General features: G+C 40.7%; 2 protein-coding genes across 2 annotated transcripts in view; both read right to left on the bottom strand.

Annotated features, from left to right (window-relative positions):
- The window catches only part of LOC129186582 (protein phosphatase 1 regulatory subunit 1A-like), a 44,494-nt gene extending 27,158 nt beyond the window's left edge, over positions 1-17,336 (bottom strand). The window contains exons 1-2 of the mRNA XM_054784966.1: positions 16,977-17,336; positions 2,173-2,233 (exon numbers count right to left, since the gene is read on the bottom strand). Coding sequence (XP_054640941.1) covers positions 2,173-2,233; positions 16,977-17,057 — 142 coding nt within the window. The 5' untranslated portion in view covers positions 17,058-17,336. The remainder of the gene's footprint in view (positions 1-2,172; positions 2,234-16,976) is intronic.
- Positions 17,337-18,345: 1,009 nt separating this feature from the next.
- Positions 18,346-23,344, bottom strand: npffl (neuropeptide FF-amide peptide precursor like). The gene is made up of 4 exons (XM_054785097.1): positions 23,328-23,344; positions 23,100-23,262; positions 21,398-21,513; positions 18,346-18,594 (listed from the first exon to the last, which is right to left on the bottom strand). The coding sequence occupies exons 2-4, from the start codon at positions 23,250-23,252 to the stop codon at positions 18,474-18,476; spliced, it is 390 nt and encodes a 129-aa protein (XP_054641072.1). The 5' UTR covers positions 23,253-23,262; positions 23,328-23,344; the 3' UTR covers positions 18,346-18,473.
- Positions 23,345-24,409: the final 1,065 nt, after the last annotated feature.

Below are 24,409 nucleotides of genomic sequence, written 5' to 3'. Positions count from 1 at the left end.
GGCATGCCAACCTCATGATATGGACCTTCCACATCATGTCCAAAATTTTAGAAGTGCTAATGACACCAAAAAAGTTAGAAAAAACAATAACAAAATGAAAGTACTCACTTAAAACATTTCTGTCATGTTGCTGTCATCGATAAATAAATAACTATGAAATGAGAGCGAAATTAAGTGGTGATTTTGATCAAATTTTGACACCCCGCAGGCCCCCAGTGAGTTTTATGAACCAATTCCATCTTTGTCACATTCCACGTGCCCTTGCTTTGTGCCCCTGTCTCCTTTTGTTCCAGATCCCATGTTCCTGGCGGGAGGCGGAGCCACTCAACGCACCTGAGGTTGAGTGCCCACGGCTCCTACTTAAACTGACGGATTATTCCTCTCGACACCTTGCTACACATGCGGTGCAACCACTAGACCTTGTTTTGGATATCCGTTCAGCAGCTCCCGCCTTCAGCCAGTACCTTTTGATATTTTGTATGCTCCATGGTGCACCCATCTAGGCACCATTGCTTTTGGTTAGTTTTTGGATTGAATAAATTGTGTACAAACCTCACCTGCCTCCTGCCTCCGCATCTGGGATCCAGAACTGCACCTGACCGTGACAATCTTGGCTGTGACATACGCCAGAACATGTTTCGGGAACCAGATTCAAACACATGCAGCCATTAACTCACAGCAAAGCCAATAAAGTGACATATTCACAACAACAACGCAATAAAATTGTGTTGTGATACGCCAATGACGGCAATAGCAGTTGGCTCTGTAGTTCTTTGCTAACTAACACAGGTTCACCACAAATCCCTACCATTCTTACTGATCATGGCTGCAAAATAACACACAATGGAGCGAAAGAAAGTTGCCACGAGTTGCATTTTGATAAAGAAGGTGAGAATTTTATTCGAGAAATAACTCATAGCAAAGTAATGAAGGTGTCATCGTGTGGCTCTTTCTTGTCCTCCTCCCTCGGTGCTTGTCGTCACAGCCTTTGCCAACAATCGTCTTCAATCAAGGAAAAGGGACTTTAAATGTTCATTTATCCCTTTCATTCATCTTTTATCTGTATTCATATGCATTTGAAATTGTTTTCTGCACGTAAAATTATAATTGTAAATCTATAATTATTAATATAATAATTATTAATAATTAGAATTTTAATAATTTGTGTATATTTTTGGGTGTCCAGAATGGATTTATTGGATTTGCATTATTTCTTATGGGAGAAATGTATTCAGTCTGAATCTGACCTTCTGGAACAGATCACAGTAATTCCTCACCTCTTTGTACTTCCAATTTCTCGGCTTCACTACATCACGTTTTTAAAAAAATATATATATATAAATGAATAAATCACGCTGTATTGTGGTTGAATGCATCCTATTATTAGTCAAAAATATGCATACTTAAGCAAATGTGCGTATTTTTCTGCCTAAATGAAGCCTTTTCGAGCATAAAAGTATAAGGCATTCAGAAGAAGCATTCAAAGACGTTGCAATGATATATAGTATTCTACACTGGTCACTAGGTGTCAGTAATGTTACTGGAATGTTCGGTGAGACACACAAGCACCAGAATGGATCGCTGGAACAACAGGCTTTATTGCAGCTGTAAATTATGTCACGACGGGCACAATAATCCTTAACACGGGCTACTGTCGCGGCCGTAACACAAGCCAAACTAAACCTCAACTCTGAACCCCAGGCGTCACTTCCTGTCTACCCCGGAACACATTTACAGCAGCACACACACAAGCATGAGTCTTATTTATGGCCTGCAACCAATTAACCACAATAAACGAGGGATTACTCTAATGACGCTAACCAAGGTTCCAGGGCACTATACATAAGTCTGGAAAGTCGGAAATGTAAGATTGGGCCCCTTCGAGTAGTTGCTTTAAGGCACAGTTGTAGTCAGAGGCGCAGCTTGTTTTGACCGTCCGTTTTCCCGCAGAGTTTAGTTTTGTTCGTGGTCAGTCTTACACAAGTACGTAATTGAATAGGAATGGTAACACCGCCTTCATTGCCATTGTGCAAAGTTCTGGATAGTTCCCTTTATGATATCGAAAATGCCCCTGTAGACGCCACACAAGGGGTTTGGCACATTAGCATGCCTGAGAAACCATGTTTTAATCAGCTGCTGTCATAATATCGTAATTATCCTTATTGGCCTTACCTGGCGATGACTGATCACTGGATGCCACTAGAGTTGCAGGTGTTGGTCTACGTCTTCTAATCTAAAAGAGAAGAACAGTTTCACTTTGCTGTGTGCGCTGGAGCAGTCAGGCTGGAACAAAATGGTGCTGCAAGCATCTAACATGTGTCGCTTTCAGAATAATTCATGTCTCGACTGTTGCCTTTGACCAATTAAGGGCTGTGTCTTAAAATTCTTGGTGGTCTTGATTACCGCATCATGGATTTCCCTGTAACATCAACAGACCACAGAGCCACGGTGGACCGCGTGACCCACATTCGCCAGTAGTCACCTTTTGCTTTGATGATGTACTAGTGGCATGATAGCAACGCTGGCTGCTAACGAGCCATGACATTAGCCGAGCAGCTCGGTGCCGCCATCGTGCTTCTTGACAACGTGACTTGACTCCAGGTAGCTACCATATGTAGACCATCATTATGTAAACCCCGAGGGTCTGTCAGTTATGGGTTGTTATAGTTGTTGAAGAATGTGAGAAAATGACCAGCAAGGCAATACAGCCATATGATTTTTCAATCAACATAGCAGGTGGTGATGGTAATGAAAATGTTATCATTAAATACAGTATAATGAGTCAAAAGTATACCATGCTGATGGTGTGGTTATTAGAATTACCATAATTTCCGGACTATAGAGAGTACTGCTATGCAAGCCGCTTCCACTAAATTTAAAGAGAAAAAAAAATTTGTACATACAGTATATAAGCCACACCTGTCTATAGGCAGCAGGTGTCCACCACATGTTTTTTTCCAAACAGTGCCATACAGTGCGTGTAACATGGCTAGTTAAACAGTAGCCTACCAGAAAAGTCATTAATCGCCGTCCTACTCCTCCTCCTGCGAAAACCACTCATTTCATCTCTCTCTCGCTTTCGTTGTCAAACGCAAATTAGACCTTTAGCTTGAGTTATCCTCTTCATTCAGTTCAGCCTTTCAAAACCCGTTGGTGATAGTGGACGGTTGGCAGTCGGAGTAGTCCAAAGTCAAGCTGTAGTAATTCTACACTTGATCAAACTTACTTAAGATGTGTCAGAGATTGCTGGATAAGACTTCAAAACATGAAATTAGCTTCCATTTGACTCGTCCAAGTCACTATTTCCTGAAGCTGCACTCTAAGCATTATGGGAAATGTATGTTTTAGCCATAAATTAGCCTCATCACTGTACAAGCCGCAGGGTTCAAAGCAAAAGACGTAACGGCTTATACACCGGAAATTACGATAGAACTCAGAACTCCCCCACACTTATGTTGCACATGTTGACTTCTATCAGTCACTGCTGAGACAAAGAGAACAGGTGTAAGATTAAATAAACTCTGCCACGTTCTGCTCTTTTTTTAGACATGTTGAATCACACTGGTGTAAACACGTGATGTTCTTCAATGTAACTTGCTAAGCATTCAGTTCATAAATACTCAGGGCTTGATGGAAAATGTCCTTTGTGCCAATAGATGATAATCACATGAGGCGTGGATGTTGAGAGTCGTGTGGGAACTTTATCTCAGCCACGGGAAGGATGTAAATTTTGCGACACATCATCAGTAGTGTACCTTTAAATCAGTGGGTGTTTCGGCCTTTCAACACTAGACACCCTCATCAAAGGCGGCCAACTACAGGGTGATCACGCCTGAGCCTGTGTCCCATGCCCAATCATGCCCTTCCCCCCATGCACCACCCTTGGGGCAGGAAGGAAGGAGGTGGGTTTAAAACTTCTTTAGGGTCGTCAGGTGGGTACCCTCCTTCATTGGTGTTTCAATGATACGCCCATGACACCTCCAGAGAGCTCATCGGTAACACCTGACGTCCCAGGTGTGTGCCCCCCTCTGCTTTGAGCCCAGCAAGTGTCCTTGCGCTTGATCCATAGCCACTGGCTGCTTCTTTCAGCCGCTTCAGAGACCGATCTTATTGTCTGTCGCAGAGCCTGTCCATGATTGCCAAGGTCTTTCATAAGCCTGATGCTAGAGGAATCCACAAAACCTCTGCATCCTGCTTCAGCTGGATAGACCTTGGCCTTCCATCCTCGTTGTTGTGCATCTGCTGCCAGATCCGTGTAGCGCAGTTTCTTTCGTTCTCTTCGGGAATCCTCCCATGGGACCGTGAGCTCTGTGATGTAGACCACCTTTAGTGAAGTGGACCACAGCACCAAGTCTGGCCTGAGGGTCTCTGGGGTAAAGATTAATTGCTTGCCAATATCAACTAGCATCTTCTAATCCCGGGACATGGCTAGCTGTCCAGTTTCTGGTCTGCTAGCTGGGTGGTTAGTCTGTTTCTGTCCCTCTTGAATGAATGTTGGAACAGAGATGGAATTGGCAGCTCTCAAGGACAAGGAGTTGACTCTTACTCTCAAGTGCTGATGCCAGACTCTGATTGTGCCTCCAGGTGAAGCGGCCTTGTGTGAGGCTGGTCCTACAACTGGTCAAGATGTGTTTGAGAGTCGCTGAATTTGGGCAGAGAGCGCAGGTTGGGTCCTCGCCATACCACTGGTGAAGGTTTTTGGGGGATGGGCGCACATCATATGTAGTAGCTCTTATGATGAAGCTGATGTTTCTCGCTTCCATTTCCCAGAACTGCCTCCTGGTGAGCTTTCTTTTCTCCTGTTCATGTTCAAAGTGCGCTAAACAAGAGGTAGAGCAGGTCGTCCAGAAACTGGAGGGTTGGCGGTGTAAAACCCTGTTTCCTCCATGGGCAAGACACTTCATCCACCTTGCACCTTCAGTGCCGCCACAGTGTATGAAGGCGTATGAATGTTTGGTGGTAATGGAAGAGGGCGTTGGTGTGAAATAGAAGCCACGTTTCGTCTAGTCAGGGCAGCTGTGACTCCAGTACTGTGTGAGTGTGGAGTGAATGAATAATGGGTATTCACTTTGGGGACTTTAGAGGGCACATTTTTCCTGAATATATTGGTTACGTTCCAAAACTTAAGAAGTATTTGATCTTAGCTGTACTGTTTTAAGAATCATTTTCATGCTGTTTTTGAAAATTATTCCTTTGGAATTTGCATTGTTGGTTATTGATGGTATTTTTTAATATAACAATTGTGTATGCATACAGAGGAGGTATAGTTTAAATGTACTGAAATGATAAAGCATCTTTCAGTAAACTTCCAGTATCGAGTATCTCATTGCCCGGCAGAGCGACCTGGTTTTCGCTAATTAAAATACTGTCACCCATTATAAATCCAGTCCATTATAAAAAGCGATGCTCCAATCAGGGTTTTATGCTGCCAATTCTGACACGATCATACATGAGAGAGATCAGCCGATACCAATACCGATTAACTCTAAAGGATGGATGGATGGATGGATGTCTTTTGTCCAAAAATCCTGACTCGCAAATTCACCGTAACATATCTGAATGCAAGAGAACTCTGGCTACAGCAGGATTTAACCTCAATCCACTCACATTTTTTCCATGTATGTCTCTTGAGACAGCAATGAAAGACCCATACTTAATTCAAAGGTGTTGACAGGCTCACATGATGCATTTGCATACCACTGCTCCGTACTCTCCGAAATGCCCTGATAGTAAATTAGCGTGCTTCATATGGTATTGACATGAGTGATAGGTGTGCTGCAGTAAGTGCAGAATGAATGTGCATAAATGTGCAATGTTGAGTAGATAGTACTAGAAGCACCGTGCAAATGGGAGTTGAAGAGGCTTCATTAGCATTCAAGCTGTATGCATGGAGTACAGGAAGGATATGTGTGTGTGTGCAGTGTGCCTCTCTGTTCGTCTTCTGTGACAAGCACTCACCACCACAGAGATGTGCTGCTGCTGCTGTTGCTGCTGCTGCCAAGCTCACATCCTGATTGCATATTGACCTTTTCAGCACTTTACCCTTCTCATGCTGTTTTCGTCCATCCCCTATTTTGTGAATAAGGTCTCACAATTACTATTCTAAAAACACAGTTAGTTATTTTTGCCTAAAAGCAAAAAAATAAACAAAACAAAAAAATTGATGAAGCAATGTCAGTACACACGGTTTATGAATGCTGAAATGCTGAAAATGTAGAATGATGACACATCATAGAAATGTTTAGATATCTATTCATTAACCGAGGATCGAACAAGCAGCTGTCATGTTAAGAGACAACCACTCTACGACCTGAGCTTTGCCACCGTGCACAACACTGAAACGGTCCGCAATATAGAAAGTGTCCATTCATTTTCAATGGGAACAATGCCACAGAAAACACTGCATTTTGGAAAATGGCAGATTTTTTAGAAAGAGTCCTGATAGATGGCCTACATGTCCTGGATCAGCTGACTAAAAATGGCGGAATTAGAAGTGTTGGAATGTAAAAATCCAGACTGAAAGTTGAAATATATAAATAGAATGATTGAATGATTACAGTGGGATTGAGTATCAAACCAGCAACCATCAGGTTAGGAAGCAACCACTCTACCTCCGGAGCCATGTCACTCTGTAGAATAAGCAGAATGTTACAGTGAGTGATCAGGGTGTACCCCGCCTTTCGCCCGAAGTCAGCTGCGCGACACTAGTCAGGATAAGATAGAAAATGGATGGGTGGGTGGATTTTCCATCCGTAGAGGGCGCCAAATAAATTGCCCATTCATGCTATTTAGACTACACCATTTTAACTGAAATCACATAAAAAACATTTGCATCAACAACAATGGTGCATTGGAGCGCTTTTGTCATTTAAAAAGCCGAATAAAACAGTGAAAACTGAGGTCATGTTGCCTGCAACCCTCGCATCTTCATCCGCTGTGGAACACATACGTAAACAAGATGGCTGCGATGCTCGCGGCGGATGCATCTTCATCGCATACGCAACAATGGACAGCCGATAGCGTGCATTTCATACAACATCAGAGAAAGTAAAGCCGAGCGATTTGTGAGTTCTGATTTTTTTCAAGGGGGCATTTTTGTCATGCAAATGTATTACTCTTTCGAACGCATATTGTTTTGAGAAGCCAAACTCTTTACTTAAGTAACACCAGCAACTAACCAGAACTACGTTATCTGACCAGAACTGGGCTCACGGGACCAAGTGTGGTGTAAGTCACGGTTGATGGACTACACTGCTGATGGGGATGTCATGTAACCACATGTCAAAAAATCCAAACTATCAATTTAAAGGTACAGTCGAGCGCTGCTTTTTGCAAGGGTTATGTTCCGTGACCACTGGCGAGTGGTAAAAAGTCGTGAGTAATCGATACGTCCAAAAAAAAGTATATTTTTGACACACGACTCGCTACCTCCACCCCTCCAAAACCCTCCTGCTAGCCTGACTTTGACCTTCTCCTCGGATTTCAGATGAACATTGGCAATTTAGTCGTAGAACCATATCCTTCTCTCTTCAAGTGCCATTGTTCACTCCTGACACAATTCAAGTTTAAACCCTAAATATGCCTCACATACATATTAAACACATTTAAAGCATAAAATTGATAGGTACTCATCACTAATGAATGATTCAAGACCGGATTGACTGTTAAAGCTATAGTGCTTCCGTATTCAAACTAACTTTTGCTTCTCAGCACACAACTATGTCGTGTTCAAGGAACCACCGGACAAACAAAATCTCAGCACTTGACGAAAAAACGTGATCAGTGAAACATAAAGCCATAAACATGTACAAATTCTGGACTTTGTTGCCGCCTCCTGCAAAGTACATTAATAGAACTTATCGGTAGATTACCACGTAAATGTAGATTTGGAGTCCATGATGGCTTTTTAAATCTTTGCATGGTGTGTTTGTTGCCAAAATGGAGCCTCTGCAGCGAGAAGCGGATTACAAAGCCAGCCTTCACTTCACAGTGGTGGGTGGCGAGAATCAACTCGCTGTTCATCATGGACAATATGAAATGAATGGTGGAAGCGGAATGAATGATTACAGTTTGCTCCTGTATTTATAGTTGAAGAGGAGATGTCACGGGCTGATGATGTGATCATGTGAAAGGTTTAGTACATTCATAAAACAATCTGAAAGGGCAAACAGCGTGTGTTGTGCAGACAGTCATTATTAGCTCAAAGTGACCCTGACCTTCAATGGAATATATCACTGCACATCTCGTGTGACTTCAATTTCACTGGATGACTACTTCAACTCAATGGTGCCTGCATTGTTTGACAGAGGTGGGCAGTGAGTCTTATTATAGTAGCCAGGAATTGTATGGTAAGGTCGAATAACCTGTCATATTAGCACAAATTAGCAAAATGGCAGCTCATCTTATTTAAATGGCATAAAGATGACAAAGCAGAGAGAAAATCAATTTATTTTACATAACTCTACACTAATCATGCTGACTGTGATTAATTCTTTACCAACGTAAAGGAAAACTGCACTGTTTTTGGAATTTTGCCCATCATCCACAATCCGTCTATCTCTTTTATGTGTGATATAAAGATATAAAAACAGATAAAAAGAGGCAGCTCACCAAAGCACGTAATGGGACACTCCTTTTCCGCCTAGAAAGCCTGCTATTAAAACCCCTCCAAAAACCTTTTAGCATTTTATATACATGTTGTAACCGTGTAGTAACAGGCACATTCACGATAACATGTACTGTAGTACTTACAGTATTTCACCGTACTTTGGTTGTTTCAAGCAACGTCCTTCCTGGGCACATTGATTTCACGTAGTAACACAGAAACGAACGCTGCACCTAGCGTTAACTTTTACAAACTCAGAAACAAAAACACAGCAGCAGTGGCCGCAGCTCCAATATGTAGCGTCACCTTTCGATTGAGGATGATGGGCAAAATTCCAAAAAAAGTGCAGTTTTCCTTTTAGGCAGAGAGCTCTGCTGTCCCACACGGCAGAGAAAGGATAGGGAGCTAGTCAAGTCATACAAACACTGTAAAAAACAAGCAAACAAGAGCCTCCAAAACACCACTATAGATGGTCTTCGGCAGGGGTCACCAACGTTTTACCTCGTGAGAACTACTTTTACAAAATGAAAATGGACAAGATTATTTTCAGAGCTTATTTTAAACCCAAACAAAGCGAATATGCTTGTTTTACCAGAACATTAACAAAATGCTGGTGTCCACAACTCACATTTTGTATTTCAGAATGCATTTCTTTCTGCCGTTCTTTCATTATTAACTGAAAACCTGAAAATAAAAGCAGGCTTGCGGGCACCTCATGTGGTCGTGGGGGGCTACCTGGTGCTCGCGGGCACCACGTTGGTGACCCCTGGTCTTCGGTTTGCAAGTGAGTTCCGTTCCTAGACTGTGACCCACCTTCTTAAAGTATTCTCCCAGTCTAGTCTAGAAGGATAACCTCCCCATCTCCTCCCAGATATCCTTGTAACAGCGCACAGAATCCATGACCCCTTTAGCATTATTAGCATACAATCATCTTTATCCTTAACGACAGTGGCGACAGTCGAGCACTTCGGACCAAAACAGCGGCCAATATCGGTAGGCGTGTCTCCTCATTCATTTTCACTTCCACAGTGATGGACTTCCTTTTCCTTGGCGTACTGCTGGTTGGGAGACATAATGAAGTGCAAAAAGCGATACTATCCTTTCTCAGGAACACACCACAACAAGTTGTCGAGCGACCTCAGCATGTAACACCACACTATCATGAAAACCACAAGCACGAGCCTCAAGTGAACCCACACAATATTTTCCTTGAAACAGGCCTCAGATTTTTTCATGGATTCACAATAGCAGCCATCTCCTGTATTGAAATACTCCGGGATATAAGCTTCTGAAGGGAATACATATGCATTATTTGATCCTGCCCAAGGGCAAAGATGATGTGACAAGTCAGACAATGTGGAGGAGGGCACTCTCTCTCAGCGCAGGAGGTTTCAGGAACAAAACAACACGGAAGCAAATCCTCTTCCTGCGTCTCTTTTTTTTTCCTGAACAAATGAGCCTCGTCTAAATGATAATGAGGGCTCAAAGTGTTGTGTTGGTGAGTTAAATCAATCTACATGTAAACACATCTGAGAAGACATTGAATGAACCTGAGAAGTAAAGTAGCTGGTAATGACGTGGTCCAATTAGCAAGAAACAACCAAAATGTAATCTGACTCTTAGTCAAACATTAATCACAAAAGTGACTTCAGAGTGAGGAAAGGGGGGCAGAGTGGAAAGCAACGGTCTTAGACTAGCATTATTATTGAAGTAGGTCCTTAAAAACAGCAACCTGTCATACAGATGATCTTTGACTGGCATTTTTGCTGTAGATCCTTAAAAAGTCACTCCTGTCACAAAGATGATCTTTGATTCACGTTTTTGTACAGTTAGAAATCCTACAGTTTTTGTTGTTTTGCTTCATTGCATTTTGGCGAGTGGTGACCCGTCCCACGTTGTTTTTGACGGCCCTTGAATGCACCGTAGTTGTGTGCATGTGCTAACTTTCCCCCACGCTACACAGACAGACTGCTGTATTATATTTTTCCCATTTTTCTTTCACATCATAATTGGTCCCAAATGCTCATACTGCAGTATGTGGTAATGCATAAATATACGGTTTGATGACATTGTTGAGGTCTAATGGTCCGCCGGAGGTTTGTGGGAATACAAGCCGGTCCGTGGGTCCAAAAAGGTTGGGGACCAGTCAATATAGAGCAGCGGCTCCCAAACGTTTTACAGTCACATTCGATCTGAAGACATGTACCCCCTACTCCTGCACACTTAAAAAACATACTCCTTTTTATGAGTTAAATTGAAATATTGAATATTTCTATGCCGCTTGTCCTCACTAGGGTGGAGGGGTTATGCTGGAGCCTATCATTGAACATAATTAATTGGTTAATTCATTTTATAGTCAAAAATGTGTATTTTCCATGGTCACATTTTGATAAAGTTTCACATGAGCGTCGATAAATAGATCATCCTACATATCTTTTATTCCAGTCTGACGTTGGCATCCCTCCATTTGAATGGGTTGAATTTGAGCATCACTTTTTTTGTCCACTTACGATGGCTATGGTTTAAATGTGCATATTAATTTAATACCAAATTGTAGGGGAAAGTTTAACAATCATGATAAAGCAGTATCTGAAGTACAAAAAATACATACAACTGACAATAAAGCCTCATTTTAGGGGGAATCCCCACTCACAGTGGCAGGTTTCTGCAGTAGGTCCTTAAAAGCAGTAGCCTGTCATTTAGAAGCTCATTGTCCTTAAAAACAGCAGAGTATTGTTGTCAAAGATGGAGGATCTTTGCCTCACGTTTGTTTTAATTGACTTTATTCTGAAATATGGAACTCGAGGGGGGGAAAAAAAAAGCCCAGCAAGCTTGAAAAAGATGTGACAGACCAAAGTCAAAATGTAACAAATCCTTTCCTTTTCAAGTTCCCATCGTGTGCTGGCCTCTATCAGTTAGTACGCTCAGTCTGTGCCCAGTCATTGAAAGCTGTGATAAGTGCAGAACACAGTGTGTGGATAAGAGCATGTGTTGTTGCGGTGAGGGTCACACCTCAGGGAGGCTGCTTTGACTGACAAGCACTTCTCCACGGAGGCTGATTCTGAGAGGTGCCAGCTTGCAGGGACTACTCAACCATGGCAGAGGCTCCCGCTGGCATGGCACACGTACACACACACACGCACACGCACAACATTTCTGCTTGTGTAGCTTGTGTAGGTGGGTTTTCCCTCCTTGAATTTGGTTTTATGTGCGTTTTAGCTGTCTGTCTGTCATCGCTGATGATGCAAGCTCAGCGGCCACTCACATGCAGTAAACTGCGTGCCTTACAGTAAATAAGAAGGGGATAGTAAATGCTACAACCTAAAGGAAATCTGCAAAGTCAGCATCAAGCAGCCTTATCTTCCTCTGCATGCTTTTAAAGTGTTAGTTGTGCTACATAAAATATGAACTTTCAGTCCACCACGAAACTTGGAAAAAGAAGAGAACGTTCTTTTGTGCCTGAAACTGCAATTTAATCTAAAGGTTGGATTATTGTAGTGAAAGTATAGATAAATACGGTATGTGCGCCATCTAATGATATTCATTATGAGAACTACAATGTAGCATACATGCTACAAGCCACAACCCCTCAAAATAATAAATATACTTCCACTCTGAGTCATGCTGGAGAGAGAAAAAGTGGTCGGACGTCAGAGACACGGACTCATAAATCTCTGCTATTTATACTCGAGCTTCATTCAATATGAATGGTCTGTCTTGTTCGTGTTATATTTATAAAATGAAAAAATGGGACATATCTTTGCACTATATATATGTGTGTGCCTAACTTTAGCAGCATTTGGTAACTTTTGGATGGATGCTGAGGAGTCTCATTAGGGCCAAGTGTGTCTTTTTGTGTGTGTGTGTGGAGGTGAAGGACACTTTCACCCTTGTTATGTTTGGTTTGGTTCAAATGAACTCTGGTGCGTTTGCTCTGCTAGTACGATTCATTTGGTCAAGTGTCAATGCATTCATCCGAACAAGCCGCCTGAGAGAAGGGTCTCGGTCTGCTTGCAAGTGAAAAGCATACAGGAATGATCAATATGAAAGACAAAACGTGCTGGAGGTGCTGTCTCTCTGTGCACACAACCGACAGTAGACCATGTGCAGGTCGTTAGCAAGTCATTAAAAACTTTTTTACTGCATCTACTCATGGGTAGTCCTGTTTGATAACTCTTTCACTCACTCACCCTTGCTAAATTAAAAAATGAAACCAGGTAACATGTTGTTAAATGTGCAACTAGGTACTAGTTACTGTTACTCTAACTGCATTTGTATAACTGTATTAGCCCTGTGGAAAAAGCAACAGATCTGGTTCCCCTTCCTACCCGAGCTGCATCAAAAGTACTTGACAAAAATACAAGCTTTACTTTATTTACTTGAAGACGCGAGTTTCTCTGACTAACAGGTACTCAATGAAACTCAAGACAGACTCATTGGTGCTCAATGAAGACTTGGGTTTCACTGACTCACGAGCTCTTTGAGGAAGACTGGTGATTTACTGTCTCAGAGGGACTTCAACAAAGACTCGAGTTACACAGACTCACAGGTGCTTGTCAAGCATCTACAGCTCGGCTGCCGAACTCAATCAAATGTGTGAGTTTCACAGAAACATGGGTATTCAATGTAGTCCCAGGTTTCACTAACACATGGGTGCTCGACAAAGACCTGAGTTTCTTTGACTCACAGGTATAAGACTCAAGCTTCACTGACTCATGGGTATTTAGCAAGCATCTGCAGCTCAGCTGCCAAACTCAATCAAATGTGTGAATTTCTCAGAGTCATGGGTATTCAATGAAGACCCGAGTTTTACTAACACGTGGGTGCTCAACTAAGACCCGAGTTTCTCTGACTCACGGGTATAAGACTCACTGTCTCATGGGTGCGCGACGAAAACTCAAGTTTCACTGACTCACGGGTACTCGACGGAAACTGAAGTTTCACTGACTCACTTCTCCTGGATGAAGACTCGTGTTTCACTGACTCACAGGTGCTCAAGGAAGACTCAGGTTTTACTCAACAAAGACTTGAGTTACGCAGACTTACGGGTGCTTGTCAAGCATCTACAGCTTGTCTGCTAAACTCAATCAAATGTCTGACTTTCACAGACTCATGGGTACCCAATGAAGACCCGAGGTTCATTAACACATGGGCGCTCCGCTAAGACCTGAGTTTCTCTGACTCACAGGTACAAGACTCGAGTTTCACTGACTCATGGGTGCTCGACGAAGATTCGAGTTTCACTGGCTCACAGGTGCTTGACTAAGACCCAGATTTCTCTGACTTACATGTACTCGCCGAAGACTTGAGTTTCACTGACTCACAGGTGATTGACGAAGACTAGTGTTTTACTGACAAACGAGTACTCAGTGAAAAGCCACAGGTACTGAATTTTCAATTCAATTTAATTTATCTTGGCTATGGAGGCAAGGAAGAACTTCCTCTGGGGAAGAAACAGAATCCACGCTCTGTGGGGCAGCTGTCTGTCTCGACCGGTTGGGTTAGGCTAGAAAAAAATCGAGTAGAGAGTTACATGGTAGATCAAGTGAGAAAACGGGAGAGTCTTTGTCTTAGTCCAAAGGACAGGGAGACGTATCAGGAGAAAGGGGTCGATCTAACTATATGCTTTAGCAAAAAAGAGTTTTGAGTTTACTTTTAAATAGAGAGAGGGTGTCTGCCCTCCGCATTGAGTCAGGGAGATGGTTCCACAACAGAGGAGCCTGACAACTAAAGGCTCTACATGCCATTCTACTTCTAAAAATTCTAGGAGTCGCATGTATGTGTAAATTCTGAGAGAGCAGGGCACTAGAAGCTCTCTAAGATATAGTACCTGTATATTGGTGCCTGACCGTGTAGTGCTTTAGCTACTGTATATGAAAGAAGGAACATTTTTAACTCAAGTCTAAATTTTACAGGTAATTTTACAGTGGTTACGACTCGAGCGGTGTTTTGAACCAACTGAAGGGTCTTTAAAGATGTATTAGGGCAACCTACTAACAGGGAGTTACAATAATCCAGCCTGGAGCATGAACAAGCTGTTTGGCATCTGGTTGTGGCAGGAACTTTCTGATTTTTTGATGTTTCATAGATGAAAAAATGCTGTTCTTGACACTTGTCATGTTTGGGAACTAAAGGACAGACCCTGGTCAAAGATGATGCCAATATTCCTGACTGTCCTGGCGGGGGTGATTGCAAGACCATCTAGAGCTATTATTTCATTTGCAACCGTGTCTCTGAGGTGCTGAAACAAGGACTATGATTTTAGTTTTAGCTGAATTTAATAGTAAGAAGTTTGAGGTCATCCAGCTCTTGATGTCTTTAAGGCACGTCTGGGGTTTGGACAGCTGAATTGTTTTGTTAGGTTTCATTGATAAGTACAGTTGTGTCATCTGCATAAGAGTGGAAGTTGACGGAGTGTTTTCTAATGATGCTGCCCAATGGGGACATGCAACTGTGATGCATCATTGAAAGTCCTTAAATATATGGTTATCTTGAAGGAAATCCTGTAACTGTTTGGCAACTGTTTTGACCTCAATGAAAACTCATATATCACAGACTCACGGGGGTGCTTGACAAAGACTTGGGTTTCACTGACTCACAGCTGCTTGATGAAGCCTCAAGTTTCACATATTCACGGGTGCTTGACGAAGATTCAAGTTTCACAGACTCATGGGTACTCAGTGAAGACTCAAGCTACAAGGGTGCTTGATGAAGAAACGTGTTTCACTAACTCACGGGTGCTCAACTAAGACCCAATTTTCTTTTAATCATGAGTACAAGACTCGAGTTTCACTGACTCACAGGCGCTCGACAGAGACTCCAGTTTCACTGACTCACAGGCACTTGACAAAAACTTGAGTTTTACTGAATCACGGTTACATGACAAAACTCAAGTTTCACTGATTCACTTACTCGATGAAGACTCAAGTTTCACTGATTCCCTGGTGCTTGATGAAGGCCCGAGTTTCACTAACTCACAGGTGTTCGACTAAGACCCAAGTTTCTCTGAGTCACAGGTACAAGACTCGAGTTTCACAGACTCACGGGTGCCTGACGAAGACTCGAGTTACTTGGAGTCATGGGTGCTCAATGAAGACCCGGGTTTCGTTGACTGGCGGTGCTCAACTAAGACTGGAGTTTCACTGACTCACCTCTGCTCGTTGAGCATCTACAGCTCGGCTGCCAAACTCAAACAAATGTGTGAGTTTCTGAGCATGCACTATGTGACGAGTGACCCGAAGGAATTGAGTACCAGACTCACTTCAGTTAGTGACTCATAAGAACTTGACTCAGTAAACTGAATCAAGTTTCCCATCACTAAGCAAAAGTGCTCTTTAAAAGTATATTTTAGAAGCATTTGTCAAAATAAGCTGGTAAATATAGCAGAATATAAAAATAACCTATGTACAGTGTTCGCTACATCGTGGTTCACTTTTCACAAATTCACTCTTTCGCAGATTTTGCAATTTCGCACATTTTTTTTAACAGGGTATGAACGTACATTGTGTTCTGTGTCCTTGTGGTATATTAGAGTGATGTATCTGTGCTCTGTTGCATGGGTCTGTTATTGTATTTACCTCTGCTACCAGTAGAGGGTGTTGTATACTCATGTGAGAGTTGAAGTAAATATAGAGCCACAACAGTCCTGAGGGACAACCCGCCCATTGTGTTCTGCATTCTGATTGGCTGTAGACCATTGTCAATCAATCTCCTTTGTGCAGGACTACCTGTTTCCTGTTGCTAGTGATCATACATGCTGAATGAAGGCAGAAGTTACACGGCTATAGGGTGCCTGGAATACTGTAAATGAATATTCGGTTCATGCAGGGCAATGAGGAGGACTATGTTTTAACATGAATACAAAAACGCTGCAGCCTAGTGGTGCCAGGACAAGCTACGATCAGAGGAGTGAAATATCTGTGAGTCACTTAATTTATTGTGTCCAATCTCGTAAATTTATCATTAAAATGACACAAGAGAGAAATGTAATAAAATGTTAATACCTGTCTGAAAAAAAGTATATAAAGTGTATGGTGAGGGGTTTTACAGCCTTAAAACATTTCTAATAATTGTACAAAAATATACTACTACCACTACAACTACTTTGCGGAGTTCACTTATTGCGGGTTATTTTGGGAACCTTTCCCCCGCGATAAATGAGGGGACACTGTATTCGGTTCGGCATATTTAGGTTTATATGTCACGAAAGCTGCCCAATCTGCTTTACTAGCCTATCCTTTCGTAGAACACTGCACTTTTTATTGCTGTGCTGTCTTGCACTGGCCCCTGGAGCAGATACTAATAATACATACAGTATGTGTCACTTATTGGACAGGAAAAGCTGTCCCATTAAAGTCACCCACAGTGTTACCTGTTCAGCTGCTTCAGGGTCCAAGTGGGTGTCCAGTAGCGGGACGGTGAACTGTATCTTCCTGGGGCTCCCAGTTTCCATGGTGGCAGTGGATGTGTATGTCAGCAGTCCGAGGATAGGTATGGAAAGGATGGCCTGAGGAAGAGGACTCCAGAGGAACAGAAGGCTCGGAAAAAAAGTGAGTGCTCAGAAAAAAGGGCTGAAAGAAATATAAAAAAAAAAACTTGGCTTCTGTCTTCTTGACTTATTTACAAACACACTTTTCACCTCCTCAACTCGGTTTTTGGCCGTCCCAGTATGACCTATTTCCAAGCACCTGCTGGTCCCTATATGCTGCCTTCCTTCCCTATCCTGCCTCCTCTCTGCCTCGCAATGCTAAGACAAGGACATTCTGGGTCTCTCCTTTGCTCTCATTGGCTGAGCTGACAAGAAGCACCGCCCCCTTGAAACACCTCCTTCTGTGCGTATTGGTGCTGGATGCTCTGCTGCAGAGAGAGTATCATGATACTCTCCTCCTCTGTCTCCCTCTGATGTGTATCATCCTTTAGGCTGCATTCACACTTGTGGTTTAGCTCTCTCATCCGGACCAAAAAATGTAAAACAAAAAAGATACTTTATGTGTACTTTAGTGCAGTTCACTTCGTGTTTGCGCCTGTATTTTTGTCATAGGACCGACCAAAGGCTGCGCAGGAACGAACATATGCACAAATTTCACACACGTGTGCTTGTGAGTCACCTAAAGGTGTTTAACAAATTTGTGTGATGATTCGGGTAAACACACCAAAGGTACAGGTTGTTTTGTAGCGTGTTTTTTTTTTCAAGTTCAAGTCAATCTGAATTCTGACGTTGAATAACAGCGCCACCATGTGGTGTATTCGCCAAAAAACAATAGTTTTGGCACATTTTCATCCTTTTGTGTGCGGCAGCTCAGGATAAAAGCGTTAGCTTACACAAAGAAATAGATACGGTTATGAGTGTAAATGGAATTTGTGGCACCCCCCATGTGTTTTGGTCAAAATGCTTTGGAAGACATGCTAACATACATGTAATACAGATATATCCTCAAAGTTTTTATAATCATTAAACAAATGTTCAATGGCTTATGGACAATTAGTTGTCCCTGCAAAGACGTTTTGCTTTATGGTGGCCATGTATTTCAAACAATCTTGATCAAATTTTACACACGTGTCCCCCTTTTGTGCGCTTTCTGCCTTCAGAAGATGTTTATTATTCGAGACAGGAAAAAATTGGTCACTGCTGGGATTTTTTACAGTGAATTATCAACTTGATTCCCCTGCATAGTTTGTATGTTGGTGTAACACCGTCCAAACAAACACAAGTATGGATAAAAGCAAGTTGAAAGCTCTTTTATTAGTAGTTTATTTGACTGGGGGAAAAAATGTGCCACGAATCTACTTTCAGGTCAATTTGACATTTTTAAAAAGAGCAGCAGACTTCGTATGGTCTGCTGATGTGGTCGTTCGGGGCTTATATACGCTATTTCTTGCCAAACCTCTGGGGCACAGCCATGCTCCAGATCTGGCTGGGAGCCGCCTCCCAGTCGGGAGAATTCATCTGATCCTCCAAAAAGCGCGGTCCTCTGGAGGAGAGGCCAAACCTGGCGGGGAGGAGACATATAAGCAGTGCAGCAGGAAAGCTGATGATAAGCATGAAGTGAAAAGCTGCTTTAATCTCTCTTTATGCATAAAAAATGTTATTGATGAGGGATAAACACACACATTGGCTGCAGGCTTAAAAAGGAAACAGAGTCCGGCACATTAGTATGTGTGTTAGTTGACAGCAATCACAGATTTCCATAAAACCTTGTGTATAGGAGGCGCATTGGCATAGCAAGAACACATTACATTTTGGTGCGCATTAATACAAATATTGTTTGTAGAACTAATTCGAACTATCATTCCCGTCTTCTGTTTGTTTGTTTTATTGTTTTGCGATTTGGCGTGCAGCAGTCTAAAAGTGACGATAGCTTAAAATGGAGCCAAAATTGGGGCCCTAGAATCATGAAAAAGTTAACGTTAAGTATTTTTGTTTTCTTGTTTTGTATTTAATAAGATTTGTTTAGGTTGTTTGCAGCCGCGGAGCCAGAAATGTTTCATTGGGGTGGCCAAGGTGAGACCGTTACTCACATGGGGGTGGCAATAAGTTGATAGCTGAAATGTCTAAATGGCCACCCCACTACGTATCTCAGCCACTGGTTGTTTGGCACTGCTCGTGTTAATGGTGTTTTCACCATCCATACCGTATTAAAGCACTATTTTATTTATTTATGGCTTTACTAGTGTTTGTTTTATTGTTTGTCTCATGCTTATCACAGTTTGGTGCAGAGCTGTATAGAAATGAGGATAATTTACAATTAAGTAAAAGTTGATCATTGGATAATGATTGTTAATGATAATAATATTATTAAATATATTTTTTTCTTTCCATGTTTTTTATATTATTAATATTATTTGAATTTTTTTATTATTGTTAAATGTTTTACATTGTTTCACCCAATATTTTATTTTATTTTATGTAGAGCAGTCAAATGATTAGAATATTTAATCAGCTTGATCACAGTTTTTAAAATTAATTAATCATGATTAATCGCGACTAGCAACTATGTCTGAAATATGCCAATGTTTACTGTATTTAAGAGAAAAATAAATGACAGGAGAGGATTATGTACAAGTATATTTGTATGTATTAACAGCTCCAAATGAACTGAATATGTCAATCAAGCAAAAAGATAGCACACAAGTCTAAACATCTATTTGTCTAACACTAGTCTCTTTAATAGTAGCAGAACATTTGAATCACTCCTTAAACCGTATTATTATGAGCCATGAGGGGTTGCGTTCGAAGACATCGCGTAATTTAACTTGTATTCAGGTTATTTTCCAGCATACTTAAATTAGCAGCAATTTGTACATCCGACATAAGAGTTACGAAGTGAGTCATAAGAATATCCACTTCATTTTTTTCCCTTGTCTTCCTGATTATTTACACATACAAGCATCATAAAGCTGTTTTTGTGATGTTCAGTAGTAATGCATCTCGCGTTCTTGTAATGAGAATGAGGAAGTGTCGTTCCCAGGATGAACGGACTAGAGACGTGTGTGAGTTGGAGATACATGCAGTATATGGTGCTGGAGTTGTACTGCTGTGGATGTGTTCAGGTCAGAATGGAGTTATAAAAGAGCGTCAGACTCTGTATGGGGATGCTCCACTGTGCGAGAGGCGTGCTTGCTCTGGTGCGCATGTGTTAGTTACACGAAAAAATGTAACATAATTAATGAAATAAATTAGTTACTGCCACTAACGTGTTATTTTTGACAGCCCTAATTTTAGGTTTTTATTTGTTTCATGCTTATTAAAATTTGGTGCAGAGGTGTAAAATAAAGACAACTTTTATGGAGACTTAAATGATACCTGACGAAGAAAAAGATAGAACAAAATATGTTTTTATTACTTTTTTTTAAAAAAAATTTATTTATCTACGTATGTATTCATTTGTTCCATGCCTATTGGGATTTGATGCAGAGCTATAAAATAAGAACAACTTCAAATTGATCATTTAAAAAACTAGAACTACATTTTATTTTATTTTATTTTATTTTATTTTATTTTATTTTATTTTATTACTTTAGTTTTGTGACAATTAAATTAAAATTAAAATATTGAAATATTGAAATATTTATGCCTGGTGCAAAAACATAAAATTTACTCATAAACGACACCTGATAATAAAGAAAAAGCTAGAAATACATATTTAATCTTATTCATTTATGTATCTACTAATTTGTGACAAGCCTAGTTGGTTTGGTGCAGAGCTCTAAAATAAGAACAACTTCAAATTGAGTCATAAATGACAACTGATAATTTAAAAAAATAGAATTTTATTTTATTTTATTTTATTTTATTTTATTTTATTTTATTTTATTTTATTTTATTTTATTTTATTTTATTACTGTGGTTTTGTGCCAATTAAAATTAAAATATCTAAATATTTAAAATACTTTAAATATTTTAAATATTTTAAATAATAACGTAAACGTAAAATTGAGCTGATTATAAAGGAAAACCTAGAACTACATATTTTATTTGATTTTATTTTGGAATAAAAATGTATTGAATCTATTTTTGATGAATTCATAAAATATATTAGACGCTTAAGTCATTATTCCAAATATGCTAATGATTACACTCATTTTAGTTACATTAAAGTGTTATTTATGGTACCTTAGTTTTGGGTGTAAATATTGTTTGTTTATTTTGTAACACCCCCCCGACACACTTGTACACACGTAACTGCGAACAGACAGACGTTCAGATCTTGACATTGGCTGATTGCACATTCCGTCAATGTCGTTTCACCACATGATGAACGATTAGCTCCGGTTCTTTTTGATTGCACTGACCTGTGTGGCTGATGGAGGACAGAATTCCTGGCTTGTCTCTCAGACCCCCGCAGCAGAGCTTTGAGCAGCGCCGTCAGCAGGCGATTGTTCATGCTGTTGTCTGCTTTGACGCCCTCCTGGACAAAAACATGACGAATTATCAGCATATTAAGAAGCTTGGTTGTGTAACGAAAACACTAAAACGTCCAATGCTAACATGAACTGCTGTCACTGATCTCAAACCAGCAGTGCTTCTCAAACTATTCCATGCAAATTGCATCATAACCTGTGAATAATCAATAAAATAATGATACCAAAATGCAATATTAGAATGACGAATGATTTTATTGTTATTACTATAGCTATTATAATAATGGAACAGTCACTGGGGAAAAAAACTGTTTTGTGATGTAATAAAATAATTGTAATTACATACAATGTAATAATAACAATTAGGGCGGTCAAATGATTAAAAAATTTCATCAAATTAATCAGTTTACAAATCAATTAATCATGATTAATCACCATTAACAACTATGTGTGAAATATGCCCTTTTTACTGTATTTTTGGAACAAAAAGATAAATGACAGAACACAGTTTTGTATATTTGCATCTATAACAGCTCCAAATGAACTGAAAATTTAAATCATGCTAAAAGATACTACATATGTCTGAAAATCCAAAACATCGGCCTCTTTAATAGTAGCAGAACATTTGAATATCACTTACTTACTTAATAACAAATAAAACATACATGTGATAAATATTGCTCATGTGTCGTTTATACATGAATAGTTATTATACGTATTAGCATCCCGGCACCAATATTAGGTTGAACCCTAAGACTCTTACTTTGAAGGCGAGACGACTTTCTGTATTTTTCCAAACTCTAACAGTTTGTGCTGAGCAAAATATTTTTGACCAAAAACATTTTTATATAATTGTGTTGTTCGTTAATTGCTCGCTTGTTTTAATTCGTAAAAGGTTTAGCTTCATTCGTTGCAGAATACAATTTGAACATTTTAAAGTTAAGCGCGTCTGGGCTCTTACTTTGAAGGCTCGTTAAGTGGTTCCGGTATCCGGCGTAGGGCCCGAGCTTCATTTAGCTGTAAAGCTGGAAACTATGTTAAATATTGCTTACTTTCATTCATAATATATTAAACTACAATATTTTTGTTTAATTTATTTTTTTTAATTTGTTAAATCGTTAAATTTTTCGCTAAACCGGAAGTCAACAAAATGAGGAATTATGGGATCTATTGGTGCTGACGAGTGACATCAACCACACGGTTAAAAAGTTGTCATTTTACAAGAATAAAGTTATATTTGGATGAAATAAACATGTCATTTTTAGAAGCAGAAAGTTGAAATATCAAAGAAAAAAGATGTTATTTTCTACAGTTGTAAAATTACGAAAGGCAAAACTAAAGAATTTTGGAAAATTTGGCTGGGAAAATGTTATATAACATTACGACAATAAAGTCAAAATATTGTGGGAATAAAGTCATAACATTACAAGAAAAAGAAAATGTAACTGTTGGAATATTGTAATGTATAATGTTTTTTTTTTTTTCAAAATGACAGCTTTAGTTTAGGGTTAGGGTTTTGGGTTATGAGGTTAGAGGTTAGGTTTAGGGTTAGAGGGTAAGGTAGGGGTTACAGTAAGTGAGCGCCCAGACTGAGGCTGCGTACGGAAAGGATGAACGTCTTTGAATGCCTCACCAGCTCAGGCAGGTGCTCGTCCATGTTGTCCTCTGAGCTGCTTGCCGCCTTGTCGATGTGGTCCAGAGCGTCTTGGATGTGGAGACCGTGGCTGACGCTGCCCGCCAGCGCCGTGAACACCACCAAAAGGGTCACCACTGTTGCTGCGTCCATGTCTCTCAGCCTTGGGAAGTCAGAATAAAAGGAAGGACAAAAAGACAAACACAAGAGAAGTTGTGAGAGACTTACTTGAGTTGTGCAGAATGTTGCCAACTTGAATGGAAGCCGCAAGCCGGAGGCGTCTTATATACGCTGTACATAAAACCTCTGGAGATCTGCAGAAAGATGCTTGAGAGGGGACAGGGGACAGGATGGAGGTAGGAGCAGGGCCATTTAGGGCGAGGATGAGGTTATTAGTGCGGACTGACCGTCATTATGTGGCCCAGTGGGCTGCACACAACATAACATGCCCACTTATTAAACAGATAAATCCCCACAAATGGATCGTGAGCCACGAGCCCCTGATGATGTCCGAGAGCAGACGTGCTCGGAAACATTCATCAGACGCTTAATCAGCCACGACAAACAACCCTGTTATATTACGAGCTTCAACAAGAGAGTCTCAACTATTAAACTTCACCACAGAGAATAGAAGATAGAATAGAATAGAATAGAATTGAAGCTTTCACTTTCATATGGGGGGGCCGGGTGGTCAAAACCTCCATCAAGGAAATGTTTTGTTGTGTTATTTCAAGCATTATCAGAATATTTCACTTTATTTAGTTTAATTTATTGACTATACTTATACTGTATTTACAGAACTACAGGAGGGAAACTGTAGTTGTGTGCAATACTTTTGTGCGATACGTTGTTTATAGAGCGTTTTGCACTTTTACTCAGCTTGTTTTTTATTGAGCTTTGCCCTTTTTATTACTGTGTTTGTACTGAAACGGGAAAAGCCTTTTTTAATCTCGTATAATGACAATAAAAGTATTCTAGTCTGTCATTAGAGTTGCTTTTCAAAATTATAAAGTTATATTTTTTCCCGGGGCCGCACGGTGGTCTAGTGGTTAGCACGTTGGCCAACACAGTAACAGCTTGGAGATCGGGAAGACCTGGGTTCGATTCTCACGATTCTCCCCTGGGCATTTCTGTGTGGAGTTTGCATGTTCTCCCCGTGTGTGCGTGGGTTTTCTCCGGGTACTCCGGGTACAAAAACATGCAGGTGAGGTTAATTGGCAACTCTAAATTGTCCATAGGTATGAATGTGAGTGTGAATGGTTGTTTGTCTATATGTGCCCTGCGATTGGCTGGCGACCAGTCCAGGGTGT

Source organism: Dunckerocampus dactyliophorus, chromosome 8 (assembly GCF_027744805.1).
Source record: "Dunckerocampus dactyliophorus isolate RoL2022-P2 chromosome 8, RoL_Ddac_1.1, whole genome shotgun sequence".
Taxonomy (NCBI): domain Eukaryota; kingdom Metazoa; phylum Chordata; class Actinopteri; order Syngnathiformes; family Syngnathidae; genus Dunckerocampus; species Dunckerocampus dactyliophorus.
This window is presented reverse-complemented; position numbering and strand designations above follow the sequence as displayed.